Source organism: Pituophis catenifer, unplaced genomic scaffold, assembly GCF_029215685.1.
Source record: "Pituophis catenifer annectens isolate HBS135680 unplaced genomic scaffold, rPitCat1.0.hap2 SCAF_1, whole genome shotgun sequence".
NCBI classification, from domain to species: domain Eukaryota; kingdom Metazoa; phylum Chordata; class Lepidosauria; order Squamata; family Colubridae; genus Pituophis; species Pituophis catenifer.
Window position 1 is genome coordinate 193,212,498 of NW_027256881.1, and position 25,552 is coordinate 193,238,049.

A 25,552-nucleotide genomic window follows, 5' to 3' on the forward strand; every position below is an offset into this window, starting at 1 on the left:
GTTCTCTAAAATGTCTTAACAGGCAACAGTATTTTTTTTTTTTTTTGCTGTAAATTAATCATTTATTGGTTTAGCAAAATTACATTATCTTTTCTTTTATACCAGGTATTTTAATTAAAGATCTTAAGGGCATGGTCTTATTTAAGGTTTGATACTAATTCATATCTCTTGAATTAAATCAGTACAATTAGACATGATAAAAGGATAAGAAATCTGTATATGCAAGCTTCAGCATTTTATGAGCTGTCTCAATTTCAAAGGGACTCCCTTTTCAGGATTCATTAAACCTAATCCTAACCCTACATCTCACTTAGTAGTAACTAGAACTAGTTAACATAGCTACTAATTAATCCTCAAGAAAGATTGGGCCATGAAAGGCAACAGTATTTAATTCCCAATCATTGAATACTATCATGCACTGTTCCACAATGAAATGGGAGAGTCTTTAGAAAAAGTACAACTGTCAGGCAGCTTTTTAATATCCACTTCTAATATGGTAACTGGTTTACATAAACTATTCCATCTCTGAAAATTAGTCATATTTTTAATCAGCTGCCTGGTTGAATTCTTTGCAGCATCCTAATAGGTTAAATAAACTTTGGTTCTAAAATCCCAGCTGTGTTATTTCCTTTCATCAAGTTAAACTGAGCCAAGAAACTTAATTTGCCTTGTGTGAAAATTCTATAAATCACTGGTTATCACATGCTTCACCATACATTTATATATTTCAGAGTTTGTCCCCAGCTTCCAAGGAACTGGATACTGTATGTTCTCAAACACATTTAATATAAATAGAGATTTTACAGTTGCAGAAACAAACATGGTTTTTTTGATGCTATACTAATAAATATGCTGTCTTTTGTGCACATTTAAAAACAAATTGGCTAACTGCAAGGGTAACCCTAATTTTTTAAATCTACAATGCTGTAAGAATGTACAAAATATTGTTCTTGTGGCTTCCATTCTTACATTACATTATTTGGCTCTGAAGAGGTAAAACTTTTGTGTGGAACACGTCTAGAACCAAACTTATTCAGCAATTTCCAAGTATTTCTGAGGAATTAGCAAGCAGATTGACACTTAATAGGCTAGTCTATTAAAAACAATGGTCTTTTTATTCAATGGCATTTTTTATAAAGGTATACATGTGTTTTCATATTCAAGGCTGAGGATAAAGACCACAGAGTTTTGCAAAATGATCCTGTGCAAGTATCACAATGTTCTATCTTCGTATTTAGCTTTAACATTGGGTAATGGGATAAAGACAATATTGAGTTTGGGTTGCTGAAAATAAGATTCAAATCTCTGTTCAGTCATAATAAGGTTCACTGCAGAAGTTTGGAATCACTGGGATCTTTACAATGTAAGATTGCAGTCAAATTGCAACACTGTTAAAAAAAACTTTCTGAAACATCAAAGTGCCTTAAAAGTGCTGTGTGTTTAGGGAGGCCAGTTTTCTCACAAATGGTACATTCCTCTGCATGACATTTATCTGAAGAGGCACACTTCTGATTAGTTGATACTATAATATCATGGTGAGTCAAAGAAGGAAGTGGCAAAAAAAAAATACATTTTGTCTTAAGAAATACTTCCAAAAATGAATAGTGGTAATGTTGATACTTCAGGTCCCTAAGCATTCTTCCTAATGCCAATCATTTCTTTAAATTAGGCTACAGAAGACAACAGAGCAAAGCCAAGATTTTATGGCACTAGGATGGTGTAATTAAGTTCTAGTTCCATTGCTTTCAACATTGGCAACATTTCTAATTGAGATTTACTGCTGCTGGTTCCAACTGGAGCCAACTCGTGTAGGACAACTCGTCATAGCTAATTCATTGCAGAAGAGTTACACTATTACCAAAGAAATGGTGGAATAAAATCATTAAAGAATGAAAAAGGAGGGACAGAATTAAATGTCAATGACAAAAATTAACCTTTTTTTATTTCAAATAATTGAATTGTTAAACTGTCCTACAGTGAGCTGTCCTGTGGAGAGTTGGCCATGATGAGTTGCCCCGCGGCAAATTGGCTGCAAGTTGGCTGAGGCGGGGTTGTCCTATTTCGCTCTAGATGTGCCACACCTTCTACCAACATTATGCAGCTTGGATGGCTCTAGCTAGAGACAATTTGAGGGAGACTGATAATCTACTGGATTAGGTTTTTTATCTTTAAGGGAAAAAAAGCAATCGATAAATTGTTTCATAATACTGTTTCTTATTTGAATACATATAATTTCAAAAAATATATGGTGCTCAATATTGTCTTTTAAAAATCCTGATAAATAAGGTAAGTCACAAAAAGAACTTTACAATATATATTATTTTATAGGGGAGCAATTCTTTTGTTAATTTGGATGAAAACTTGACAATCCTGGGCATGGATACAAGTCACATTCTGCTGAAATAAATAGGAAAACACTCATAATACATTGCTTGCATTAAAATTATTACATATTACAGAATTCCCAGTTGCAAAATTGGCACCATTCCATTCTCAGAAACACAGAGATGGCTGAGAAAAAGTTTACTGAAATCTAATAGGGTTGACTTGGTAGACAGAATGTGGTTATTGTTCACTCTAATTATATGTAGCATTAGCCCAGAACCAAAGTTCCTTTGGGCAACCACAATAATTATTTATGAGCTGTGAAATACTTGGGAAGCCTGCAAAAGGTCATTTGATTTGATCAAGGACTTCATCTAAGTGTCCCTCCAAATCCCGACTTTATTATTTTTTTTTACTGAACTTCTGTTTTGGAACTGTTATTTCTAAAGAGAGAAAAGCAGAGGAGAAGTAACAATAGTTAATAATGATAGTTCTGTGATAATTATTCAAGTATGTTTTGAGCCAATGTGCCCAAGTCTACATTCAGCCAATGCTGGGACTGCATGCTAAGACTCAGCAGTGCATAGCAGAGACAGGGATGGGACAGATTCCTGTTACACAACTGGGCATTTCAGTCTTCTTCTGGACTCTAAAAAGCCTCGTTCTTATCTGTTCCCAATCTATAGAATCCTCCAAATTTGCCATTATAATAAGGATACTTTCAGAGGAATCACTGATTGGGATGGCCGGGAGGGTAGATTGAGGGGAGAGAGGGCCTGCAAAAAGCAAAGCGTATAAAGTAAGTCAGAATGGGCGCTTGAGTGTGACATAGCTTGATGCAGAAACTTCCAGTGAATAAGGAGTATTTTAAATATGGGAGCATATCACATAAATTAGATGTTCTTGAGATTTTCCTGAAGATTGTTTGAAAGAGAAGGTCAGGTTAAAGAAGAGCTCCATTTTTCAATCTGGAAATTTAATAAAGAAAATTTTCCATCACATGAGTTCAATCCTTTACAGAAATTCACATTCATCTTCTTAAGTTAATTCTATAATTTTCATTTTGAAATGCATATTTTATCTGATTTAAATGAACTCTGGCTAGCAGGATTTTTTTTTTTTTGGAAGCATTTTTTTTTCTGAAAAATTTACCTACTACCCCCAACTATCATATTTTATAGGTTTAGATGAAATAAATATAATATCTGCAGATGTGTGGTGAACGAATGAACTAGTGTGATGAGTTTGCTCACCCTGTTAGCATGAATTTATGGTAGGACTATACTGTCAATTATAGCTAAATATGATATACTTGCTTCAGATTTAGTTTAGAACCTTACGAAAACATATCTTAAAATAAATGCTATAGTGAAATGATTTCAAGAATATCTACATTTTTAAGAAAATAGTTCAAACTAGAGATCTGGATGGGTTTCTTTTCCCCCAAAGTAGTTTAGACTCTTATATCTCACAGTGTCCTGTGTTGAAAACTAAGAGAACCACTAAAGCAATCTTGCAAGACAATTTGCAAGATTTACAAGGCAGTCTCTAGATTAAAGTTGCGTAGAATAATATGAATATGCTTGGAATAAACCTGGGTTTTGTTGCATTTGTGATAGCTTTGGGTCAAAATGGGCCCAAACTGCCTAGCCTTCCTTTCACCATTAGCAAGGAATGTTTCACATCTAAAACTGGTAACCTAATTTACATTTTAGCTATCTTACTAAAAAGTATAGTGTGAAACCTTTGCTTGACCAAACCCATCATGGGCAGTAGAGATCATTACTGGAGACGCAGTGATTAGAATGCAGTATTGCAGGCTACTTTTACTAACTGCTGGCTATCAGCAGATCGGCAGTTCGGTTCTCACCAGCTCAAGGTTGACTCAGCCTTCCATCCTTCCAAGGTCAATAAAATGAGGAACCAGATTGTTGGGGGCAATATACTGAGACTGTAAATCACTCAGAGAGGTCTGTAAAGCACTGTGAAACGCTATGTAAGTCTTAAGTGCTATTGCTATGAGCCCAATTAATGTTCATTATGGCATATGAAAGAGAGCAAATGATAAATAGCATTAATTAACAAATGAAATAAAAAATAGTTTTATGTCTCTGAAAGGTGAAGGATGTAACAACTAAGTAAGGTACCATATTTTTCACTCTATAAGACACACACACACCCCAAAAAAAGTGGGTGGAAATGTCTGTGTGTCTTATAGAGCGAATACTGCGGTGGGGGTGGGGCTGGGGAGTTGGTCCGGTGCGTCTTATAGTGCAAAAAATATGGTAGTTTGATCTTAGAGAATGGAATTCATAAAACATGTATGGAAGTGAAAATGTTTAATTATGAAGAGCTACAATATTAATTAGAAATTGATGTTATCTAGTTTGTTGAAGATGCATATGAATATAGGAATGCATAAGCTGGTGAGAATTGCTTCACGGTTGAGTTTTGAGATAATGTGCAATATTCTGAAAAATTCAATCTGGGGGGGAGGAGAATACTCTTAAAAGATAACAGTGAACAGAAAGAAGACAAGAGTACAGAAAAAGTGAGTAGGCCACATGGAAAATGAATAAAAAGCATAACTTGTAAGTAAGTATAAGTCTCTTATTTGTCACACATTAAAGTAGCGTTCACTTGATTTTTTTAAAAATGAATTATTGAAGGTACAAAAGTGATGAAAAGTTCAGAAATTAGATGCCAAATTATTAACGGTAGTCTCAAAAATGGATCTTAAGAAAAAAAAAATAAGACATGGAAGAAAGAAATGAAAAAAGTAGAATAACTACTGGTAGACAAAATGTGCCCTGTATAGATAAAATTGAAAACAAATAAATCTCCCAATAATCTAAAAAGAGAGTAGACTTGAGGAAAAAGAATATGTAAGCTAACTTAAAACAGTGGGAAAAATTACTTTACCACTGACGTTTGTGGACATAATACTAAAGGAAAGTACTAAAGTATTAAAAATGAATGAAGTCAAAAGTCTGTGAATGAGCAATACACAGGGGCAAGAGAATCATGATGAGTAAAATATATAACGTACATGTAGAGAAAAAGTTGCAAAGAATGCAGTCACAGATAGCAGGGAACTGTTTAAATAAACACAGGAAAGAAAATGCAAAGCAATTAGGATGGAAACAAATAATTGTTGAATAACTATAGACATTATCTGTAGAATGAATTGGGACTGATAGGCAGTGATCGCTAGAGAATGAATGAAGACCGAACTGTAAAACCAACATACAAAGGAAAAGTAAATGGATTCAGATGAAGTGGATAATGAAGGAAAATCATGGTTGAATGAGCTAATGAAACCCTCAAGAATTTATAGGTGAGAAGATTTAGAACCAACGGCAACCTCTGAAGTGGAGTACCAATGTGTTCAAAGCAAGAATGGTTTGCAAGAATAGAAAAATACAGAGTTATAGTGGATTTTATGGGTGTAAATGTAGCTATCTTCATATGCTCCTAATCTCATCTCTTGTGGTTTGCTTACTAATTCTTATTCCTTTTTCACATTTTGCATTACCTGAAAGGAAATGGCTTGGATGAATTACAATTGTCCCAAAGGAAAACGGCTGTAGTCCCATATATTTAAATCGAACTTGTTACATTAATACAAGTAAGCATTTGAAGTTTAGCCACCTAGTTTAATGGCTGGGTTCACAGAACAGGCTCAGGCAGTTAGCTAAGTGGACTGATTATCCAGGTGTGTACAATATAGAGACCCATTTTGGTCTGGTGGGTTAAGGCACCAAGCTAGAAAGCAGAGGACTGTAAATTCTAATCCTGCCTTAGCCATAAAGCCAGCTGGATGACCTTCAGTGAATTACTCACTCAGGTCAATCCATCTCACAGGGTTGTTTGTGGGGAAGAATAGGAGGAAGAAGGTATGTGGGATATTTTCACTGCTTTGAGTTATTTGTAAAAATAATAAAGGTGGGATAGAAGTAAATTTAAAAAAATGTTATAAACTATCCAAATGGCCTGCCTCCAAATAACATGCTAGTCAAGCTTAAAACTAATCAACTTTAGTATGTTATTTGGGACAGCATGTTATGTCAAAGTTAGCTCAATTTATAATTGACCTTGTTAAGCACCTGGTCTCAACATTTTACTAAATCATAATATATGTTAATATTTATAACTTTTTAATTAATAATTCTGGCTTTGAAGAGACAGTAACAAATTCCTGGGAGGTTACCGAAGACTGAATGTAAAAGACGGAATGGTAAGGCATTCTTTCTTCCTATTTTTACCAAGATTGACTAAACTATACCTTGTAAGGATTACTACATTAACAAAATTCCCAATGTGACAGTGGCATGCTGACAGCTCCTGTTGTATAAGGACCATGTAAAAGTCCATGCATATTTTATCCTATGCATTCTAATTCTTTTTCAATTTGAATGAAATGTGCATATCAGCAAACAAAACATTCTCCTTCTGTACTTCAGAGACTCGTACTAGAATATCGTGCATATTTTAAGCCTTGGTCAAATGCAAGTGATCCTAAGTTACAACTGAAATTCAGAGCGAAATCACAGCCAGATAATAAATGTCTAGCTAATATGGTATACTCCCAGCTGAAAGTAACTTCAGGAAGTTAAGGCCCTATTTTTAAACAGGCTGTCCCTTATACAGGTGTGCTTATTAAGCAGAAATGGACATGGGGGAAATAAGATGAGTACTACATAGAATGCATAATCATATACAGTTAGTTTGCTTTCGGCAAATCATAGCCACCTCTGTGCCTTTACAGAAAAGCAATAAAATGCACTCAGTAAAATACAGTTATGTGCCATGAATATACAGAAATGTTATTTTTGAAATATATACAAGAAAATCTTTTCTATTGCCAGTGTCCAAGGTATTAATAAATTAAATCACTGGACATAAATAAAAGACAATTTTCTATTAAAAAGCATTAAGATTTTTACCTTATATATTGATTTTAGCAAAGCATGGTAACCAACTAGACTTAATTTTGAGGGCAACATCATCCAGGCTCTTTCCACATATACATCAAAATGTGCTACATAATAGCCATTTAGGTCATTTCTTCATCCAAAAATATAATTGCTTTATGAAAAAGCAATAAAATATAATTTTGCATAAAAATGATATTAGCAAGAGTCAACTGAGAAAGTAGTGCATGTATCACATTACTTCTCCCAACAATTCCCAAAGAGGTGAGAACAAAAATATATAATGTACATAAGAAAGCATGAATACATAGGTTATCAGGATGATTATACCCCTGCAGGATGCTTTTCTAATTTAAAAGATGTGCTTAACATTCATGCACAGTTTTAAGGAATTTTAATTCTATAAAGGGTTATGAAAATCAGACAGAAGGAAGTATGAGAAGTCATGAAAAGAGATGGTGTATTTATCACAGCATTAGGCATTGAGAATATGAACTTAGATTAATTTCTCAAGATTATTACAAAATTAGCCAGTTTCCTTTCAACCTGCCTATATAGAACCACAAACTGCAAAGATAAAACATTCCCAGATCATCCTTTTGCTTTACAATTACAGTTCATTTTCCATAAATAATATACTTTATCCATTATTTAAAATATGAACAAAAATCTTGGGTGTTTTTAAAAATCTGCCCTTGAGAAATGACAAATACATACATATTTTAAAATAACAACGTACAACTTGACATTGTTTTTAAGGCATGAAAAATGGCATATGAATGGGAAGAGCTTCTAGAAAAGCATTATGTTGTTTTTGATATAGCCAGTCCAAGCACAACACATCAAAAAAACCAACCTGACTCTAGAAATGAACAAGTGTTCTAATGTGATTCAAGATTCAATAACTACATGTGTAGACATTCTAAAACTTAGTTATAACAAGATTTGTTTTATTGTTGAACTCTTCGTGTCTATTTAAAGCACCAGATACTCTACAAAGCATCTTTGGCCAAATCAGTACATGCTTCTTTTATGCTGCACTTCCAGTATCTCAATAAATGAAGGGGTTGTGGGCTTTTTCCTCCCTTCTTTTCAATTTAATGATCATAGAAATGTTCAGAGTCTGGGCTAATGCACTTTTGGAAGTCTATTATAAATTGAATGTAAAAGCAAAGGAAGGTTTCCTGCAGACCCACAAATCACCGTCAGCTATAAGAAACATGTTGTGCATAGTGGTTTCTTTCTTTGTTTGTTTTTCTATTTTAAAAGAGTTATATGTTGCTAGATCTACATTCTCAGTTTACCAGAGTTTGAGTGTTTCTACTTTACTAAAGCCAGGATCCTTTCGGAGTTCCCAATAGGTGTCATTAGAAACCCATGCTTCTCTCTGATTGGCTTCAATAACTTTTCTGCAAAATTAAAAGAGTTATTCGTTAACATAAATTCAAAAATATTCTTTAAGAGAATAGAAACATACTTCAATTTAATTTACTTGTTGAGGAAATCTTCTGAAAAATGAAATTTCAATAAAATAATCCATTTTATTTAATCATAAATCAACAATCAACAAATAAAAGAAGAAAATCAATTAGGATAAAAAAAGAAAAAAAATAATTGTTCTAAAATATCTAAGAAGGATTAGAAGAGATATTATGGTGTACTGTACAAACTGTAGAATGGTACTTAGCTGTGGTCAAAGATGTCAAATCACATTGACCTAATAATAACAAGATAAAACAAGTCAGAACGAATAGGATATTTAATAAAGAATTGAGATAATAATTCTTGGTGAGTGTCTGGGTATCATGTTCCAGCATTTCAATTATTTCTCCACCATGGGGGGACATCTCTATTCAAAAGGGATCTTTCATTCAGCATGTCCCTTCAGTAACCACTGTTATGCAGACACTGAATCTAGCCAAGGATAAAGCCTTTCTAAATTTTGGAATCATGATGCAACTAAGCTATTTGGCTAATTGAAGAAGATATGTGGAGTGGCTCAAGAAGTTGTTTCTAGATAGAACTGATAACTCAGCCTACAACTCTAAATCAGTGGCCCATTGTTTGAGATCAGCTAATGCACAGTCATTTTAAGGCGGCTGGCTTTACTATGAAGCACACATTTGGCACACAATGAGCTACTTGAAAAAGAATCAAAAATTTGGTTTGAACTCTTTCAAGACAAAGGAATGCCCTTTAAGGACCCAACTAAATTCCAAAAAGTTGCTGGGCTTGGATGTTAGTTGAAGAGATTTTAATTGCTGCTGATATATACGGAGATCCTTTCGAGAAATAAAAAAAAAGTATAAAGCCAAAGTGGATTTCTGTGTATTTAGGGTAACATAATTGGTGTGAAATTTATAGTTGCCTATAGCATGGAAAATAATCCCCAGATATTTAAGACCTACTCTGTTAAATAATTTAGCTGCCAGACTTGTGTTCCTTAGCAAAAACCATGACCCTGATTTTGGAGTAATTAATTTCTAGCTGTTCTTCTTGACAGTCCCCAGCAAGTATATTAAGTGCCCATTTCAGGCCAATCTGTGACTGAGCTCTTGTTTTCTTGCAGACATTTCATTACCCAAACTAGGTAACATCTTCAGTGATCCTTAGACAATCTGTGTCTAAGGAAACAGTGCAACAGCATCTGCATATAAAAGAAATGTGTCTACTTCCCAATTTTGGCAGATCAAGAGATGGGCTATTCAATGTGTCTATAAGAGTTAATTAGTGGCTTTCTCTGAAGCCTGTCTGCTCATCAGACAAGATATTCTCAGTTACACTCCAATGTAGGAGCTTGTTGTACAAGTGCTAGCATATAATTAATTGATTGGCTAATGAGCCAATAATCTCTATTTTTCTTTTTTTGTAGATTGAAGTCACCAAAGGTAAGCCCAATCATCAGAGATCTTAGCATATTTATCAATACAGGTGAACAGGAAAGCCAAAATGGGTACCCACCAATCTAAACTGTTTTGAATGTCTTCCACTAAAATGAACTCATATTCTGGAGCTTTATTCAATTTCATCTGTTTAATCAGTTTTATAATCTCAGAGCCTATCACAGGAAGGGGGGGGGAAACTTACACTCAACTAATTCAGTTTCTTCAGCCAATTTCTCTACTTCTCCATCTGGTGTTAATAGGAATCAGCACTCTTCTAACCAACCCTGATTTGATAGCAAATGCCATGCAGCCAAGAATAATTGATTTAAAGAAGAAAGAATTCCTGATTTAAAGAATATAAAAATGATCCTCTTTCTTATTCAACCCAGGATGAGTTGCTGCTCTGCTGTTCCTCAAGAGGAAATATAAACATTAAATTATTATATGCCTATAATAACAGGTATATATATTATGCCTGTTATTATAGGCAAAGAAGAAATAGGCTTTGAGAGAGTCTTGGAATCAACTCTCATTATAAGACTTTAGCTCTATCTGGAAATGCATAATTCTTTAATCTGCTTCCTCTAATTTACAAATTTTGTCTTTTATACCTGCTTCAGTCTGGGGACACCACTTCATATTGTTGTATACACAGAAGGAATTACTCCATCCGAAGAGGGATTAGACTATAAATAAAATAATTATTTGGCAGAGAAGGAGAAAAGAGATTGAATTTTACTCTTAGGTACTTGGCAGATTTTTGTTTTTCTAAGTTTACAAGGTTACATAAACGAGAGGAACTGCACATACACTTATTTGCTTGGACAATTCTCTTTATCTAGCTAGGGGAAATTTTATGAAAGATAGTGCATGCATAAAACACCAATCTGAAGATCAAACATTAATGTTAGATCTCTGAATTTCAAAAATAATACAATAACTACATATTACAAATAAAACTGATTTCTTATTATCTAAGTCAAGATTCACAAAAATCATCATCTTTGATTCTAATTTAACTGAGGAATAAGACCCTCGGCTACAACCAATTTTCTCCCTATGTTTTGACACATTTTTGAAATTAATTCAGTTGAATAATAAGAAACATGCAGATGTTACATAATACAAGACAATTTCTAATGCTAAAAACATTGTTAGTATTTTTGTTAATATTGTTACACCATTATATATACCAACTCCATTCTGTTTGTAAAAGAATCACAGAGAGAGATATTACTTACTTAAAAAATTTTGGTACATGTTCTATATTGTTTTCTTCTAAATAACGTCTCCGGCATCTCTGGAGTTCTTCAATTCTTTGTTTTTCCGCTGCTGCTACTTCTAAATTTCCATCTTCCAAATGCCTATAGTTAAGAATTAGATCTTTCAGTAGATACATACCAACCTTTAACAAATATAACAACAAAATCCAGAAATCTCAAACTTCTGGGATTTGAAGCACCTAAATCATGTTCTATATTATGCAGATTAGATAAAATTGATAGCGCTGTCATTCAAATAAATATATTTTGATTGAATCAGCATAAACATATATGATTAAATTCTATTATTTTGGACAAACAGTCTGCCTCCCTTGTTTCTGCAATATGCAGTTGTATATCAGTGCAGATAGTATATTACAAAAAGTATTTATGAGGTGGGAAGGGGAAGAAAATAGGAAGGGAAACCTTTTTTAAAGTGATCCCAGTCTGCTGCACTTTTTATAAGTTCACATATTAAAATATTTTAAATACTTCTCAAATTGTCTGGAGCAAGCTTTCTTTCTTTCTTTTTTGAATCAAGTTTTTTTTATTTTTTTTCTCCCCCCCACCCCACCCCATTCACCCGCATATTTTATGAACAGAGTATTGGTCATATCATATCTTATACAACTTATCATATCCAAATACATTTTACTTAGTTACAATTTCTGCCAAAATCATCTTTTTCCATGTTTTTTAATTATATCTTAATATTTCTATGTTTATTTATATGAACAACATCTTCATTCACCCTCAAAATCTAATTTCTCTATTTTTACTCACATTTACTCTTTTTTATATGAACAACATCTTCATTCACCCTCAAAATCTAATTTCTCTATTTTTACTCACGTTTACTCTTTTTTACTTTTTAATAATTCATTCTTTATCCTAATACATTTACACATGTTCGAGATTGCCTTTCTTCCATTTCATCTTTTTTATTGTAAAAGCAATCTTTCTTCTCATTCTCTTCTGTCTTCCTCCTTTCTTTTATCCTTCCTACTTTCTTCTTTCCTCCTCTTCTACTCCTTCCCTACTTCCCCTTCCTTTCTCCCCCCCTTCCTTTCTTTCTCCCTATCTAACCTTCTCTCCTACCCATATTTCCCCTCCCTTCCTTCCTCCCCTCTTCCCTTTTTTCCATTCCTCTCTCTCCTTCTCCCTTCCTTTCATCCCTCTACTCCTTCTTTCATCTCTTTCTATTGCTGTATTCATTTTTAATTTACTATTTTCCACTATGGTGTCCAGGCAACCCCAACTTTTCCCTGAAGCAAGCTTTCACTGAGTAGCAGTAATTCACATTTCAGATGAATTTTTTAACATTAACATTCCCAATCAAAAGCAGCCGTAGCCTTTTTTTTTTTTTAAAGTGTACTTCTTGCCTTTGATCTGGCCTGAATCGAGCATCTGTTTTTGGAAGAAGATCTTTCAGTGCAGGATCTAACTCATTCAGCTCAACAGCAAACCTTGTGAAACCATAGTAATGCTCATAATTTGTTGGCATGGAACCTGTATTAAAAATTAAAATAAAGGTAGTGATTAACCACTGTGAGTAAACACTAGGTCTACATGATAAAGAAAATATTTGTATCTTGATCTGCATTAAATACCCTATATGCAGCACTGCCAATTCTCAAAACTCAGACATTATTCTACCTGTTATTGAGATGATATGGGAGATGGTGCACTGCTCATGTTGTTGTCAAGATATGCTCTGCTTGGCTAGGACCCCCATGTGCTCTCCCAAACTTTGTCCCACAAAATCCTTCTTACCCCGAAAGGCATGAAATGGTCTGACACAATCACTTCAAGCTTCTCTGTGCGAGGAGAAAGAAATTACTTCAGGAAGAAAGATCATCCCGAAAGATTCCAGAGAAGGTGGATACTTAGGGCTTCAATGGTCTTACAGACAATACTGAATGTTGGCCTTCTATATCACTGAGGCACAGCATGGGCATTCATATTATGTTTTATGCACAAGAAGCAATGGATAGAAATGGGAAGAAACTAATCAAGGAGAGAACCAACCTAGAACTAAGGAGAAATTTCCTGACAGTGAGGACAATTAATTAAAGGAATGGTTTGCCTCCAAAAGTTGTTGGTGCTCCAACACCAGAGGTTTTTAAGAAGAGACTGGACAACCATTTGTCTGAAATGATATACGGTCTCCTCCTGGTTAGGGGATTGGATTTGAGGACCTCCAAGGTCCCTCTCAATTCTGTTATTTTATTTTTTATTTAACTTATATTTTTATATTACTGAATCAGGCTGAATCATGGGGTGTACAAGTAGATAAAACCAGAATGTAACATTACGAAGCAAAGACAGTTTAAAGGCCTTATGAAAATTGTCCGTTTTGGCAGTTTTTTTTAAAAGATCCCAACAACGCCATCCACTGCTTTGAGTTCCCACTCTCTTATTTAATATATAAGTCTAAGTGAGATGGACGGTATATCAATTCAATAAATCAATATGTGGGGAACCCTTAGCATCCTGGCTTGGGATGAGCATACAGGATGAGCCAATTTTACAGAAAGGAAGCAGTTCTAAATAGTCCTTTTACGTGGCCTTCTCTTGCTTCCAACAACCTGGCAGCTGCTGCTTGAAAGTGACCAGACCTTAATCAATTTCACACTAAAGGTTTTGTTATGACCACATTGGTCATAAAATGAATTTTTTATTATCATTAATTATGGTCATATTTGCAAATGGTTGCTATCCAAGGCAGTTGCTAAATAAAAACTATATGTATTGTGGGCCACCTTAAAACATCCCAGATTTAAAAAGATAAAGATAATTCAAATTCTCAATCAGTTTTCATATCACTTTTGTTAAATCACAAAACCAGCATATAAATTATAGGAGAACTAGGAACTGCCTCATAGATACCAATTTTGGAAAGTTAGAAAAACACAAGATTTAGTTCAGAAAGTACAACTTGTATCCTTAATCAAAGAATCCTATTTTTTTCCATCAATAGAAATAATGCATTAAACCCACTATATTATTTCTACTTTCTCTTCAATGTTCTTTATTTTTTTAACATTCAGTTTCACAAAATTTATCATTCAAATATGGGGAAAACTGATTGTAATTTTGTCCTAACCAATAAATCCAATTGACTAAGTAAGTGATTGTTTCCTTTTTCAAAGGAACTACTGTTTTTTTTTTTCTGTTCAGCTTGAAGAATATCAAAAATGTGTATAACATTGAAAAATGCACATTCATTTTGATGGCAACAGTGGCATTAAACATTTGCCACCATGCTCAAACTATTACATCTCTCTTTCTTCAAATATGCCATGTAACAATTTATAGCATTTTTGCATTATTCCTGCTTGATCTTAGAACATATTATGGAACACACAGCTTTCTAAATAAGTTGAGTTTGATTTAGATTTCATTGTGGAAAGATACAAATGACTTACACTTACAGTTTCTAAGCTACAATTAATGTTCCAATGTACATTATCTAGTATACGGAGATGAAATCCCTGTGTCTATAGTACAAATTCTACTCCTTTCTTTATTACTTGTTTAATTATATTTAGAATTATATAAATGCCATGTATTACCGGGCCTCCATATACATTTTGCTGAAGGTGCAATTCCACAATATAATCCTTCATGCCATTTTCCAAAAAGGCGATGCACCACTTTTCCTTCTTGGTCAATGACAACACCTTGAACTTCATTTACGTTAGAATTCCAGTAATTCACCTAAAAATGTTAACCAAATAGTTTGGTTTTATTAAATGTAAAAAAAATCATTTAACATCAAGAATATCTCTGCCTTCAATCAATAGCAAGAATGCAACCCCCATTACTAAAACACTCGATAATTGCTCTGATTCTTCACATGCAGTCCCATGAGAAAAAAATGTAATCTTGTTTATGACCTAACACACTATGTATGTGAGTGCTCTGAGTTATGGCAGACTTCTAATTTAAAAGGGGATTGTAATATGAAGATCTGCTTCCACAAGCTGCTCAAATTCTGTAGAAGATCATTAAAAGGTAATTGCTGGGATAATGGAAAAGGCTGTGAAAGCAAGATTATTTTATATCCTACTCAAAAGTACTTTAGTCTTCTTGACAAGTGAAAGCATTTTGTAGGGCAGATTTCTTCCTTCTAAAACATTTGTCTGGAGCTCAAAAAAGAAAACAGCATTCTTGGTTGGGAATCCAGCCATAATTGGCTTTTCTAATTTTTCTTTTTATAATTATCTGCATGTAACTATCAAGGCCCATGAATTCCAGTAAGATTGGGACCTAATTAAGGAAATCTCAATTGATTAATTGTACCACTGGATAGTAAATTAACAGGTCACATCTACATCAGTCTGCACAGGAATGAAACTATTTTAAAAAACCCAGGTGTTTTAGATAATGTACCGTATTTTTCGGAGTATAAGACGGACGTTTTTCCCCCTAAAAGAGACTGAAAATTTGGGTGCGTTTTATACTCCGAATGTATCTTTTTTGAAGCTTTTTTTCAGCCTAACGAGACGCTAGCATGATCTTCCGCACTTTGCCTGCTTTTCTCATTGCTGCTCCCTCCGACGATCAGCTGTGCTTTAGAAACTGTTTTTCAGCCCCAATGAGGCGCTAACAAGTGAAGCAATCTTCCACCCTTTGCTTGTTTCTCATTGCTTCTCTCTCCGACGATCAGCTGTGCTTTGGAAGCTGTTTTTTATCCCCAACCAGGGGATAAAAAGTGCACACGTGCTCAAAACCAGTGAACTAATGTGCTGAAGCTGACCAGACTAAGGACGCTAGCCAGATGAATACCTGTAGGCAGAATTTTTTTCCCCTATTTTCCTCCCCAAAAGTAAGGTGTGTCTTATACTCTGAAAAACATGGTATATGCATCTCATAGCACCTTAAAATGAAGACAGAAAATCTTTACTCGTTTCACTATTGCTTATACTGCCATCCACAGATCCATGGGGAAAATCAGAAGTTCCCACTTATCCTAGAAAAATCATTTTGGGTGACAAAGAGAAAAAGGGGAAAATTCTTCTAAAATTGGTTTGTGCCATGTTTTTACTACTATTTTGCTTAAAGACAGGTATTTATTTATGGGGAAGGATTGAAGAACAAAAGTTAATATTAATATTGAAAATTACAACATTTCCAGTTAGACCTTTCACTATCATGCTGAATTGGTTCATATAACCAGGAACCACTTCTAGATTCACAGTAATATTTTACAGAATTACTGGGAGTCTGGCAGTATATAGATTTAATAAATTGTTGTTGCCGTTATCACTAATGCAGAGGATTTAAATAAAATTATGCAGAACAATGTGATTTTATATGCTGAAAGTTCTATTATACGTCACTGTCAACCATAGAGCTCTACAAGGTATTTATAGATTTGCATCAATGGACATGCATAAAGGCATTGATTGCATTAATTGTGGCACCCAATAAGAATATATAGGAATGTTGCCACTAAATTTATATGCTCTCTGGCAGCTAATTGAAAGGACTATTAATTATTCTCCCTACTGAAAAAGAAGCCTATTGAATCTAGTGTGCTACTGGTGCATTTCCAAACGCTCCTGTGAACAGGCCATTGGTAGCATGCATAGTCCCTTTACTGTTCATGATGATGATCATAGTAAAACTACCTTGATAAATGTGAGCTTACAAATACAGACACTGCTTTTTGTATTTCTAATGGTTACTTCTCCATAATGCTCTATCCATCTCCTTCCACTCAGGATGTTGTGTATGCAAGTAGTGACTTTGTTCCAAACATAGCAATCACCGTATCTAGAAAGAAAGGGAAGAGTAATACTTTTCAGAATTACCTTTTCTAAAGCCATGTGCAAATAAATCTCGCTACATTTCCAATATTAAAAACAACTCACAAAGAAGGAAAAAGTGCACCTCCTCACTCATTTAAACATTTATATTCTACCTTTTCTCAATCTATGTCCACAACATTATTTTATGATCAATCTTTGCATCACCATAAAAAAACATAATAAAACAACATTAGTTGAACATGGCTCTATATCCATCAGCAATTACATCACACTGATTCCTAAAGCTACCAAAAAAATATGGGGAAATAACAAGACTTAAACACTGTAAACAACAGGCCTGAACAATGTTTTCTGGAAAGACATCTCAAAGTCTGGGATGGTAATGATAAGAATACTCCTGCTCTAACAGATTCAAAAAGCTTGTCCTTCAGGTCTCTCTATACTGAATTGAGTACTTCCACTGTCTTTTTTCCCATAGAAGCTCTGTGCAACATTACAGCATTTTTAAATGATAATTTGGATTGTCAAATATTTTCCTGAAATCAGGCTTTGCAGGGCACTTCTGATAATGGAGGCACTAACATCCACATGATAGAATTTTTTTTTTTTAAAAAAAAACATTTTTACTTTTCCAGAGAAGACTATGCTTACATTCCCAAAACAGAATTAACCACAAAAAAATAATTAACATGAATGCATCCACTTGCAGATTGCAGCTCTGCAAACTCCTTCATTCCAATTATGGTCTTGGATCATTCTGTTGCTTGTATGCAGTTCAAAAGATACTTCTGGTAGAAGCTAATGTAAACCACTGAGACAGATTAGATTGAGACAAAGACAGCCAGTGCTGTAAATGATTAAAGTTCTGGACTGTAATTACAGAGATCCAGGTTCTAGCCCTTTGTAAGCTGCAGAAGCTCACAGAGTGATTTGAAGCCACTTTCTCGCAACACAACCTATCACCCAGGATTGTTGGAGAAAAAAGGAAGGCAGGATAACTATTTAGTTCTTGAACAAAAGGCAAGATATAAATCTAATAAAGAAATTTAAAAATAAATTAAAATTTCAATTTTCTATAGCTACATAGTGGGCTGCATACTGATGAGAAGTCTGAGTCTTTTTTTCAGTTTATTCTTCTGTTCGCATTAGTGCTGGATGAAGCAAGCCGAATTATAATACGTTGGCATCAGATGATAAACTGCAACATGCTTCAGGATAAACTTACTAAAGAATAGTAAGACTAAAAAAATGCACCAGGTTTCTCTACTTTCCCAACACTCCAGTTTGTACAGGGGCATATTTCATTTTCAATTACTAAAATATACCTACCTTTTTAAAGAAAATAACAAAGGAAAGTCTAAATGCTTTTACTGTTCTCAAGTTATGCCACGCAACCATTGGTAAGGATCAAAACACCATCCATTCAAGCAATGACATTTTCACCCTAGCTCAGCCAGAATTCATTTCATTATTATTGCTAGGATACTGGGATCTAGTTCTTCAGGGATCCCAGCTTTCTTACCTCTGCCTAAAAATTGATCCTATTCCATTCTGCACATTTCCAGATTTCATTATCTGTCACGTTATATAATAACTTGCTGTTTTAACAGTTAAAAAAAAAGGAATACAGATTAAAAGCACTTACTTAGGAAGTGTCACATTCAGAGTTCCAATTGGCAATATTTCCATCGATTTCCCCCAGAATTTGTTTTTCCATCTAATATCTAAATAGAAGAAATTTCTATAAAGAAGCAAAATGCTATACACATTTATTCATCTCACATATTATATAAGCTAATACATCTTGTTCTAAACAGATCAATAGGCTAATCCAGAGGCAGAAAACTGTTGATTTCTAATTTCTCAATGTGAAATATATAATAAAAATATAAAAATATAACAATTGGCCTTTCCTATATTGTAACTGTTTAACTACATTTCAACAAAGGAATTGTATAAAATTTATTTATTTTTTTTAATTGAAATTTGATTCATCCACTTGTAACTCAAATATATACCTTGCCAAAACACAAAATTCTTTGATTCACAGTGACAGGCAGAAATGGGTGGGTGATGGCTAACCTGAAAAAAAAAATTACATAGAAGTAATTGGACAACAAAATCTACACAAGATTTTTATATTCATCACCCTTCGGGAAAAAAAAATCTACACAACTATGCAAAGAACATGAATGCAAAGCTGAATTCTGCCATGTTGAATTTTAGCTAATATTGCAAAAACAAATCTTGTTTTAAAACAAATATAAGGATCTTCTCAACAGCACTTCATAAATCAAGATAAAATGTTTTAAATAACTCTCCTTCCTCCCAAAAATTAAAGTCATACCGCAATATTTAACTATCTTGATTACAGCAGATCATACCTGCTCTGAGAAAAATCGAAATCCCTTGTCTTCCCTGATACACTCATAAGTCTCACCAAGTAGAGGGTTAAAAGGCTTGCTTCCTGCTCTGTAATAAGTGGAAGCATATCCTGAAGTTGCAAAGGCAGCAATAAGGACCTAATTAGAACAACAAAACAGTATTTAAGAAAACAATTCTGAAAGAGACTGGCTTGACACAAGTAGCAACTGTATCAGTGGTGGGTTCCAAATTTTTTAACAACCGGTTGTCTGCTAGGTGTGTGTGGCTGGGGGGTGATGTGACTGAATGGGCACGGCCAACTCTACTTCACTTGTGTGGGTGGTACCTGTATGGGACAGGCATGGTTAGGGTTAGGGGTTTCTGGTGGGGTGGGGGGGGAGGAAAGAAAGATCCAACCTCTGTGTGTGTGTGTGTGTGTGTGTGTGTGTGTGTGTGTGTGTGGGTGTGTGTGTGTGTGAGAGAGAGAGAGAGAGAGAGAGAGAGAGAGAGAGAGAGAGAGAGGGAGAGAGAGACTGCGTCAAGCTGGGAAAGCTGGCTGCAAGAGGAAGAGAAGCTGGTAAGCTGTTTTTTTGGGCGTTTTTCGGGCCGTTTTCAGGCCTTTTTGGGGCTTTCAGGCTTTTTTTGAAAAACATTTTTGAAAATGACCCAAAAAACAGCCTGAAAATGGTCTAAAAAATGGCCTGTTTTTTGGGCTGTTTTCAGGCCATTTTTGGGGCCATTTTCAGGCCAATTTTGGCTGGAAAAACAGCCTGGAAAATGTCCTGAAAAATGGTTGGGGGTGGGGCCAGATGGTGGTCTGATCTGCCAGTTCTCCGAACCGCGCAGAATTGGAACTACCGGTTTGGGCGAACCGGTCTGAATCTGCAGCATCCCACCTCTGAACTGTATAATCAACCATGTTCTTTTCTAGGGTGCATCTTTGTCCTGTTTAAAGGTGTGTGTGTGTGTGTTAGTTAGTTAGTTAGTTAGTTATTTGCTCTCATTTGCTTCCAGAGTGTAGCAAAATCTAAATCAAAACAGAAAGAAATCCAGGGCTACTGCTCTATTATTAGACACAAATGCTTTTAAATGCAAGAAAGAAAAATATAAGAATGTTATATCTTGAAGACTTAATGATAAGACAGGATGGACACTGAATCTATGTTGTATATCTGTTTATGTATAATGTAAATATATAATCTAATAATGCTCTTACAAAGACACAAAGTTCTGTGGAAAAACAAAAGAGGAATGTCAAGATGAGAATCTGCATCTGAAGAAAACATAGTGGCCATATTTATTTGTTGTGGGGAATCACAGCTTATTATGAGGTGCAGAAGATGAGGCAAACCAGAAGGGAGAGAGTTGGACATTTTAACTTCAGGCTTTATGGAAGCAATGCTTTCTATTTCTTTCAAACAGGGTCACAGTATAAACTATTTTATTGCCTGGGAACCAGAAGCTCCAAATAAATGTTCCAAACTGGACATTTACTAGATTGTTTAGATTTAAGGGTCTGATCTAACTGAACAGATCATAGAAAGAGCTACAGATCATTTCAGGGAGAAAAATGTAGGCGTGGACAGTATTTAACTTTTCATTCATACATGTTGTGCATATGGGAGGAATATCCTGCAGTAACACACCCCTTCTTGTATTTCCAGATCAGGAACATACCCTTTGCTATGTGAATTTTTCCCACATTGGTATTTGATCGCTTCTATAAAAAAAGTTGCTAACAAAAATCTACAACTACTTTTTAAAAGGCAGTATTGCAATAGGGGAAAAAACTGGAGGTGTAATTAAAAGAAAGAAAAGAATATATTTTTTTACCTTTGAAGATACATCATAGTTAAAAGTCTTTATAGAAATTCAGCTCACAATAAATTGGGTATATTTCCCAGACACAGAAAATGGAGCATTATTCATATATATAAATAATAAATATAATGGAAACAGTTCACCGGGGCTTTTTCCTATGCATACTCTAATCATATTTTTATGTATATCTCTTGTTTATATAGCTGCCATTCTCGGTACCCTCTTCCTGTCAGAACATATTTTATGTTTCTCTCACAGAAAAGAGAAGGGGAGGCTATCTTGGAATGTTTAAGTATGTTACAAAGTACATTTTTATAGGTAAACAAATGGTATTTTTGTATAAACTAGAGGCCCTCATTGTGCCAGCATCACTCCTTTTAGAGAATGCAAAATACCAGAGGTCTAAGAGAGAAGGAACACATTATGGAACACCATGATATGTTCCATAATCAGGCCCATTACCATACGTTCATAGGGATCATCGATTTCAGCAGCTTTGTCCAAAAGTTCACTATATTCCAGTTCCTCGCAAAGGTGTTGCAAAGTATTCAAAGGCTCATTGAGCTCTACAGGCATTGATACTTTGGAAAGGTCCTTCCCAATATTATTTCTCAAAATGTTCCACAGATTAATATTACTAGTATCAGGGGAGGGTGTTGGAAGACATGTCCTTCGTCCATTTCTGAAAGCACCTCCTGTTAGCTCACCATTCATTACTGAAAGAGAAATAGAGCAGAATGATCATGAAACCTATACAATGTGCTGATATACACATATAGACATATAGTTGGTATATGTTTGTGTGTGTGCGGTGTGTGTGTGTATGTATATGGCATGATATTGCATAAAACTATAGGTAGTTCTCACAGTTACTGATTCATTTAGTGACTTTTCAAAGTTACAAGAGTGCTAAAAAAAAACAGCTTAACATCCAGTTCTCACATTTATGACTTTAGTAGAATCTCAGTTAATTTTAACTTGCTGATTTAGCCCATACTAAGATGCCTTCAAAGCGAAAGAGAAAAGCTGAAGGAAAGGAAAACTGAAGTAAAATCATAAGCATGCCTGCAGCCCTCCATTTTTACTTCATAACTGCTTTGCTTAACAAGCAAGTCATAGATCGCAACTGTGGTAGGACTACCTGTACTTTGAATTTTAATCATCTTACATATTATCTTACTATCTTACAAGCAAACTTGTAGCCTACAGTAAGGAATCTCCTTATTTGGGGCCACAATTTCTTTGCTTTTTAAAAATCAACTAACAAATATACCACTAAAGTCATGTTGTCTCCTGAAGTCATGAATTCAGAAATACTTTGTGAGATTAAGTACCAATTTTTTAAACCTGTTACAACAATTGAGGCCATAGTCCTCCCTTGTATCAGTACACCTGACTAAATCCTGAGTGCCTGGCAAAAACATAAAAAAAAAAAGACATTTAAAACCAATTTAAAAAAAAACCTGATTAAGAATGATCCCAAATGAAGCTTTTATTGTGCACAGAATTTTACAAGGCATCCAGGTGTCATTATTTTCTTTATAAAACCATCACAATGCCTTACCGTGGCTTTACCTAGATTTTCCTTTGCTTTGTCATGTGTACATAACAAATTGTTAAGAAACAAGATGGAATAAGCTGCTTACCTTGAAATATTCAAACAGCAAAATAAGTCGCAGAGGTACATATTTGCTTAATCTTTCATTTCTTGCCTTTTTACCACTTTAGGTTTTTTTCTCCATAGCTTCCTCAACAGATGGAATTACAGAATTATATCTACGCACTAATTCCCACTTTTGCTTTTCTATTCCCACTTTTGCTTTTCTGTTCCCATTAATTTATTTTCCAAACAGGCTTTCCTTCCCTTTTAATTATTTTTAAAAGAAGGCAGTCTCTTTTTTAAAAGGATTTTTGTTAACGTTGCTGTACTTTTGCATATAATTCAATTAACCACTGGCTGGCTGATGAGTTGCAGAAAAAAAAAATGAAAAAAGAGGAGGGAAGATGGTTTATTTTTTCCCCAGTCCCATTTTCTGTAAAATAATTGGAAAAATAAATATGTTTTGGTAATACCTGAAAAAAAATTTAATTATATCTTTTCAAATAATGAATGCAATAAGAGATATTTTCCACATATTGCTATTGTTTATTTCCCCAAATGTTTTTCTTTTGTAATTAGATTTTTTTTTCAAATAGCAGAGTATTAAACTTCTTATACACAGAGTACAGCTTTCAAATGTAAATACAAAATACATTTCAGCCACTAACGAGAACTGTCATTTTCATCAAAAAGAAGAATGATTTGGTACCTGATTTACTTGTGAACTTGTCTATTGCTGAATTTTTTACCTACAAGTCAGGCCTGCTCTTGACTGGGTCTCAAAGGATAGAATTCTGTTTTATTATCATGTTAATCATTTCTTCGGTCTTCAACTTTATTTTTTTCAGTGTGACAAAATTAAAGAGACCTTGGATTTCCAGGGAATAATTGCTGAACTGAAGACGGTTCCACAAAACAAAGAGCTGACGATCGCACCAGAATGAAGAGCTGGTGAATAGACCAACTTTTCATAATTCCTCTCCAGACAAGGAGGGGACTTGAGATTGCCTATGTGTGCTCCAGACAGTTGCTCCTCATGAGACCACCTCATGACAGTGGTTTCCAACAGATTTAGCAATCTGGGAGAGGTGGGGGGTTCTTATTCAAACCGTGGTTGCTATTTTTGAAAGGACACTGGGTTTGCATACTTCCTTTTCTAATCACTTTAGGAAATTGTTAAATTGTTAACTGCTTTTCATCTATTAGGAACATTTGGATTGACGATTTACAGCACCAGGTAAATTTCCTTCAATCCTTAGCAAAATAGAGTTTTAAATATAACATTAATGACTTAAAAATTCTTTCTGAAATAAACAGTAAAAGGGTAATTAAAACTTTGAATTTTTAAACATTTTTTATTAAAGTTTAAAAACACAAAGATAAAAAGTTAATACAAACTAAGAAAAATATAACAGTAAAAAAGTAAAATGCAAAAATATTAAATAGATATATATGCTTAGATACACACACACATATATATCTTCTATATATAAATATTGAAAAACATATATATACATATGTATGTATGTATGTATGAAAAAAATGGCTGATAAAGCTGAAACAATGAGGTTTTATGGATTTATTTATAGATAACAGATGGAATATGGGAAAAAGAAATGATTTGTGTTTTAAAAGAAGATGATGAGTGATTAAAATTGTTTATAATTGTGAAGAAGGGGGAAGTCACTTCTCTTGTTTTTTACTGCATTCTTATTTATTCTTCTTTAATAATTCCTTTTTCTTTTCTGCACTTTCCATTTTTTCTTTTTAATCTTTCCTTTTTTAGTTTGTATTTGTTTTTATTGCTGTAAATTGTAATCTTTAATAAAATTGCTATAAAAAACAAACAATTAAGAGATCCTGGGTTCTTGGAATTCTATGGTTTATAGTTCCATTTGTAACAAAAGTTAAAAAAAATTATGTACATTCAATTAGCAAAGGGAAAGGAAAAGGAAAAGAGTCCCTGTGTATTTTACTCCACTACTCATTGAGTATAGAGGGGCAGCGCTCATCTCAGTTTCAAGGCTGCGAGCCAGTGCTGTCTGGAGACATTTCCTCAGTCATATGGCCAGCATGACATTGTGAAGCACTGTTTCCTCCTCATTGAAGTGGTATCTATTTATCTACTCGCATTTGCATGCTTTTGAACTGCTAAGTGAGCAGGAGCTAGGCGAAGATAGGTGCTCACCCCAAGACACTTGGGTCTTGAACGCAGGCTGTCAGCCTTCCAGCCGACAAGCCCAGCATCTTAACTGCTGAGCCATCGTGATGCTCAATTAGCAAATGTAGTAATTATTTAAATAAATTACATATTTAAACTTAATCAACATAGCAAGCATTACTGCATGAGTAAACCAAAGTATAGAAAAATTGCAATATATATTTCTTAGCTGAACTTAAATGCATAAACAAAAAGTTTATTCAAATATTGGAATACATTTTTCCAATATTTCTTGACATATTTTTTCCAAAATAATTAGAAATAGTATTTTACTTCAAAATAACTTAAATCTAAAACTTTTGCATATCACTACTTGTAAGTAGAAGGGAGGGAGAAATTAGCAACTTAGAAAATTTAGAAAGA

General features: G+C 34.3%; 1 protein-coding gene across 2 annotated transcripts in view; it reads right to left on the reverse strand.

Moving 5' to 3' along the window:
- Positions 1–7,982: 7,982 nt before the first annotated feature.
- Positions 7,983–25,552, reverse strand: part of OSBPL6 (oxysterol binding protein like 6) — a 54,943-nt gene continuing 37,373 nt past the window's right edge. For both annotated transcript variants that reach the window (XM_070931938.1, XM_070931864.1), the window contains 9 exons: positions 21,831–22,084; positions 19,568–19,705; positions 19,202–19,265; positions 18,829–18,907; positions 17,043–17,187; positions 14,982–15,126; positions 12,789–12,915; positions 11,386–11,508; positions 7,983–8,668 (listed from right to left, as the gene is read on the reverse strand). In XM_070931938.1, coding sequence (XP_070788039.1) covers positions 8,560–8,668; positions 11,386–11,508; positions 12,789–12,915; positions 14,982–15,126; positions 17,043–17,187; positions 18,829–18,907; positions 19,202–19,265; positions 19,568–19,705; positions 21,831–22,084 — 1,184 coding nt within the window. In that variant the 3' untranslated portion in view covers positions 7,983–8,559. The remainder of the gene's footprint in view (positions 8,669–11,385; positions 11,509–12,788; positions 12,916–14,981; positions 15,127–17,042; positions 17,188–18,828; positions 18,908–19,201; positions 19,266–19,567; positions 19,706–21,830; positions 22,085–25,552) is intronic.